The sequence below is a fragment of the Cynara cardunculus genome (genome assembly GCF_001531365.2).
Source record: "Cynara cardunculus var. scolymus isolate 2C chromosome LG 16, CcrdV1, whole genome shotgun sequence".
Lineage (NCBI taxonomy): Eukaryota > Viridiplantae > Streptophyta > Magnoliopsida > Asterales > Asteraceae > Cynara > Cynara cardunculus.
This window is the reverse complement of record NC_037543.1, coordinates 6,997,181-7,002,468: the sequence shown is the minus strand read 5'-3', so window position 1 is coordinate 7,002,468 and position 5,288 is coordinate 6,997,181. Positions and strand designations below refer to the sequence as shown.

General features: G+C 33.9%; 1 protein-coding gene across 1 annotated transcript; it reads left to right on the top strand.

Moving 5' to 3' along the window:
- Nucleotides 1-2,086: 2,086 nt before the first annotated feature.
- On the top strand, nucleotides 2,087-3,962 carry LOC112499705 (beta-amyrin 28-oxidase-like). Its single transcript, XM_025103033.1, has 4 exons — nucleotides 2,087-2,575; nucleotides 2,796-3,255; nucleotides 3,375-3,562; nucleotides 3,657-3,962. The coding sequence occupies exons 1-4, from the start codon at nucleotides 2,087-2,089 to the stop codon at nucleotides 3,960-3,962; spliced, it is 1,443 nt and encodes a 480-aa protein (XP_024958801.1).
- Nucleotides 3,963-5,288: the final 1,326 nt, after the last annotated feature.

Genomic DNA, 5,288 nt, shown 5'->3' with positions numbered 1-5,288 from the left:
AATTGTAAATTTAAAAATTTAATTTTTTATCATGATTAATCACAACCCTTTATTGTAAAGAATCAATGACCAAGATTGGTTAACAAAGTTAACACAATAATTTTGGTTAACATTTGAACCAACCCTTATTTATATATATATATATATATATATATGTATGTATATATATGTATGTATGTATGTATATATATATATATATGTATGTATGTATGTATGTATATATATGTATGTATGTATGTATGTATGTATAGGAGCACGTTCAAATGAAAACCGTATTTTTCTAAGAAACCGTGTAAACTAATTCGACCAATAGGAAAATTTCATTTTTTTCTAATTAAATTTAATCAATAAGGGTATTTCGGTCATTTACAATATTTTCTATTAAATATGAAAGTTATTAATAAATCTTAATTAATGAAACGTAATAAATTAATTGTATAAATGGTAACATTTAAATATTTAATTATATTATAATATTAAAAATTTGAATTTGATATATTGTTATGAGATTGAATCTACAAACGGATCTTGAAGACTGAATTGCATTATGGAATGAAATCATAAATTATGGTTCAAATTAAAAAAATAATGTTAATGAAACAGGTTTCATGAAGGTGAAACCGGTTCATGTTGTAATTGATTCATAAGTAATATGAAATCGTTTCATGGTGAACCACGTTTCAGTGATGGTGTAGTTGATCTGTTTAGTAGAAAAAATGGAACATGAAACAGGTGCATAATTTATTTGGTTCGTCATTAAAGAATTGCATGATGAAACGGGTACATGATGAATCTGCTTCGGGATCTTGAAGATTGTAATCTGCTCCAGAATCTTGAAGATTGTAAGGATTAAATGAAAGAATGCAGCAAATCATGAGTGAAATAAAAAAATTAATTTACATGAAACAGGTTTCATGAAGGTGAAACTGGGTCATGTTGTAATTGATTGATGAGTAATATGAAATCATTTCATGGTGAACCATGTTTCAGTGATGTTGTAGTTGATCCGTTTAGTAGAAAAAATGGAACATGAAACAGGTGCATAATTTATTTGGTTCGTCATGAAATAATTGCATGATGAAACGGGTACATGATGAATCYGCTTCGAGATCTTGAAGATTGTAATCTGCTCCAGAATCTTGAAGATTGTAAGGAGTAAAGGAAAGAATGCATCAAATCATGAGTGAAATAAAAAAAATTAATTTACATGAAACATGTTTCATGAAGGTGAAACTGGTTCATGRCGTAATTGAACAATGAGTGGTGAACTGCTTTCATGGTGAAACCCGTTTCAGTGATGGTGTAGGTGATCCATTCAGTAGATGAAATGAAAAATGAAACGGGTGCATATTGTAGGCGGTTCTTCATGAAATAATTACAAGATGAAAAATAAATTAGTTTCATTAATAATAATAAATGTTAACGTAAAAATGTTAACGTAAAAATAATAAATTACTTTACAAAAAATAGATTAGTTTCATTAATAATGATATACATGATATGGTTTCCTTGAATAAATGAATATTTGGTTTTACCCTTTTGCCCTTATCGGTATTATAAAATGTATTTTCAATTTCTTTTTATTTTTAATTTTCTTAAATAATCTTGATTAATTTTAACCATTGATCAATAAAATGGATTAGTAAGATTGGTTTACACGGTTTACACAAATGGAGACGATTTTTATTTGATCGCTCCTATATATATATATATATATATATATATATATATATATATATATATATAAAACTTCAATTTTAATTTATAGTTCTTTTCATTTTATTTTTTATAAGAAACAAACACCTTCTATATTCCATTAACAATAGAATCTAAACCTTTATTTATCTTACTTGCCCAGATTCCATTTTAACATTAACATTTAAAAATAAATAATACTTTTTTAATTTATTTATAATTAATAAAAAGAACTCATAAAAAATCAAAGTATTCTTCTTGTTGTCTTCTCTTTCCTTTATTCTTAAACCTGTCATCTTCTTCGTTACATATATATATATATATATATATATATATATACACCCACAATATACACTCAAAAACCACCTGCAATAAACACCTCTAGATCACAATGGACACCCTCCTGTTAGTTTCTTCCATATTTGTGCCCACCATCATCACCATCTTCTTTCTGCACCATTTTTTCATCCAAAAATCAAGCATTCCAGGCAGTTATGGCTGGCCACTCATCGGTGAAAGCATCGATTACTTCAACAAGCTTCGCAGCGGCACCAACGAGAAGTTTGTCATGCAACGAAAAAAGCTATTTGGGAACGTTTTCAAGACGTCGATCCTTGGCGAGAAAATGGCCTTCTTCTGCGGCCCTGAAGGCAACAAGTTCTTGTTCTCTAATGAAAACAAGCTTGTTGAAGTATGGTGGCCGAGTTCAGTCGAGAGTATCATCAAGAAATCGAATAACAAGTCGGTGACAGCCGAATCCGCCAAGGTCCGACAGCTGTTGCCGCCGTTCTTGAGAGCTCATGCCGTTAAAAACTATATTGCGGACATGGATTCCGAGTTGAGACAGCATTTGGAGGATTACTGGAGCGGCCACGATCAGGTTTGGCTTTCGAACGCTTATTGTTTGGCAAATTAGCTGACAAATTAGATGATAATATAAAATCACCTAAACGGAAATATATAAGGATATAATTGGAATAAAAAGTGTGAATTCCCGATAAACTATCTTTTCAAAATGCTAGCTTATTATTTACCAAACAGGGCTTTTTCAATAAGCTAGTGAACTGAATATATATAATTGAAACAAATCCTAAAACCAGGTCGAGGTTTGTCCGTTCGTCGCAAAGTACACGTTTGCATTGGCGGTAAAGTTGCTTTTAGGTGTGCGAGATGGGACAGAGTTAGAGAAGCTTGCAAAGCCGTTTGTGGAGGCCGCGGGTGGAATCATAGCGATTCCGATTAACATTCCCGGAACAAGGTTCAACCGAGGAGTTAAAGCATCAAATCAAATTAGGGAAGTCATTAACGGCATAATCGCTCAACGAAGGAAAGACCTTGCTGACGGAACCGCAAGTCCATCTCAGGATCTGCTTTCTCACATGATCGCCGAAGTCGATAAACGGAATGAGGAATCCGACGGTGCTCCCACCACCGACGGTGACATGTCTAGCGACCTGCTAGGGTTGCTCATTGGTGGCTACGACACCATCAACACCACGGTCGTGTTCATTATGATGATGCTCGTCGATCACCCCGACGTGTACCAAGCAGTCCTAAAAGGTAAAACTAACAATATGATCTCATTTTTCTTAGTCTCTCCGTCCCAAAATAAACGTTCACAATACAAGCAGTTTTAAAAATATGTAATACATCGTTGTTTCATTATATAATTAAAATAGAGCAAATGGAGATAGCGAAGGCGAAACCAACGGGCGAACTGTTGAACTGGGACGACCTTCGTAAAATGAAATACTCCTGGAACGTCGCGTGTGAAGTGCTGAGGATGCGGCCACCGACCGTTGGCGCTTTCCGAGTCGCGAAAACCGATTTCACGTATGCCGGTTTCAAAATTCCGAAAGGGTGGAAGGTATAACGATCTTTAAACCATCATCAACCCTTAATTAAACTCGATGATTAATCTCACCTAACACATCATATCCATCTGTTGTACGTTTTTGTAGCTACATTACATCCCACATTTCACTCAACGGAACTCGGAGTACTTTCCAAATCCAGAGAAATTCGACCCGTCAAGATTCGAAGGAGCGGGACCAGCACCTTACACGTTCGTGCCGTTCGGGGGCGGTGCAAGGATGTGCCCTGGCAACGAATATGCCAGGGCAGAAATACTGGTGTTTATGTATAACATAATCACCAGATACAATTGGCAGAGGTTAATTCCAGATGAAAAGGTGGTCATAGACCCACTTCCAAGGCCAGTTCATGGACTCCCAATTAAGCTCATTCCTCATAACACCATAACTTAAGTTTTATGTCATCTTAATTTGCACCATAATATATATATATATATATATATATATAATTAATGTATTTTGATTATTGTTGTTTTTACCAAACAAAATGTAAAATAAGAGGGAAATAAAATTGGTGGTGATCATTTGTTTTTATGTACATCTTTTCATTCAATATTATTAAATGTTTCCATTGTTGTCTTTGGACATGATGAACTGAGTTGGCAGTGACGGACCTAAACGAGTCGATATGGTGGTACGGACCACTGCTTCGGTCCCCCGTCGTAATGTAAAAGAAATAGGGTCGTGAAAGGTGTCACCATATCATTTTATTAGTCCGTATTTTTCAATTGTTAGTTATACATCCTTGATGTTAAATGATGCATAATGTTATCAATTTGGGTAACATATCTTGTTGTTTAAGGGGTTGTTTACTAAACACTTACCCAATAAGCGTTTACTGGTAAAATTCAACACTATCACTTACTTGCTGGGTAAGGTTTTAGTCACGACATTATATGCAACAATATACCCGGTAAGCGCTAACTGTAGTAAGAGTCGTCGCACTCATTTATCGGGTAAGATTTTTTATTATTGTCATATTCATCCGGTAAGGTAATGTGACTTAGTAAGCACTTACAATGAAATCTCAAAATTCTTAAAAACCGACTCCCCCACTAATTAATACGTCATTCAAGACATATGCTTTTGTCGCCATTTTAATTTTAAAAGTGTGCTCTGATCCTTCTTCTTTTGAACAACTATGCTGCAAAAATATGTGCATAGCTTCAAATGTGTTCGATACAAGCAATTTTGGGATGTCAAACTTGTTTGAAAAACCTTGTTGACTAGAAGCAACATGAGCAAGATACGACAACGATATCGGTTTTATAGGACACCAATCTTAGACTGGTTCATAGAACTTATGTTTATAATACTGAACAGTTGTGTGTCATACCTAAAATGTTACAATAAGTTGATACAACATTTTTTGGCATCCAAATCTGTCTTGTAACACTTTAACAGAAGACACAGAATTGTTTGCATTGTTCTATTAATATAAATCCTATAAAACAGTGTATTAAAATATTTATACTTGACGTCCTGGAAAGCCGACTTTGCAGAGCATTCCCCACAGATTTCTAAAATAAAAATCTGTTGTCCTCAAATTCGCTGTACCACCAATCATGTGAAAGCACTTCGTTAATTATTTCATGTAATATGAATTTATCTAATTGATCTTTTTTATTCTTTATCCTCGATAAATGAATGATGTGATTTCATGTGATTGATGGACAGACAGAGGACAACAAATTTGTATTCTATTGCAATTACATTTAC

Bases quoted from the DNA above. Each gene is read 5' to 3' on its own strand.
- LOC112499705 (XM_025103033.1), top strand. From the start codon at position 2,087: ATGGACACCCTCCTGTTAGTTTCTTCCATATTTGTGCCCACCATCATC. The intron at 3,256-3,374 runs GTAAAACTAACA...TAATTAAAATAG, and splicing joins GTACCAAGCAGTCCTAAAAG to AGCAAATGGAGATAGCGAAG. The intron at 3,563-3,656 runs GTATAACGATCT...ACGTTTTTGTAG, and splicing joins AAATTCCGAAAGGGTGGAAG to CTACATTACATCCCACATTT.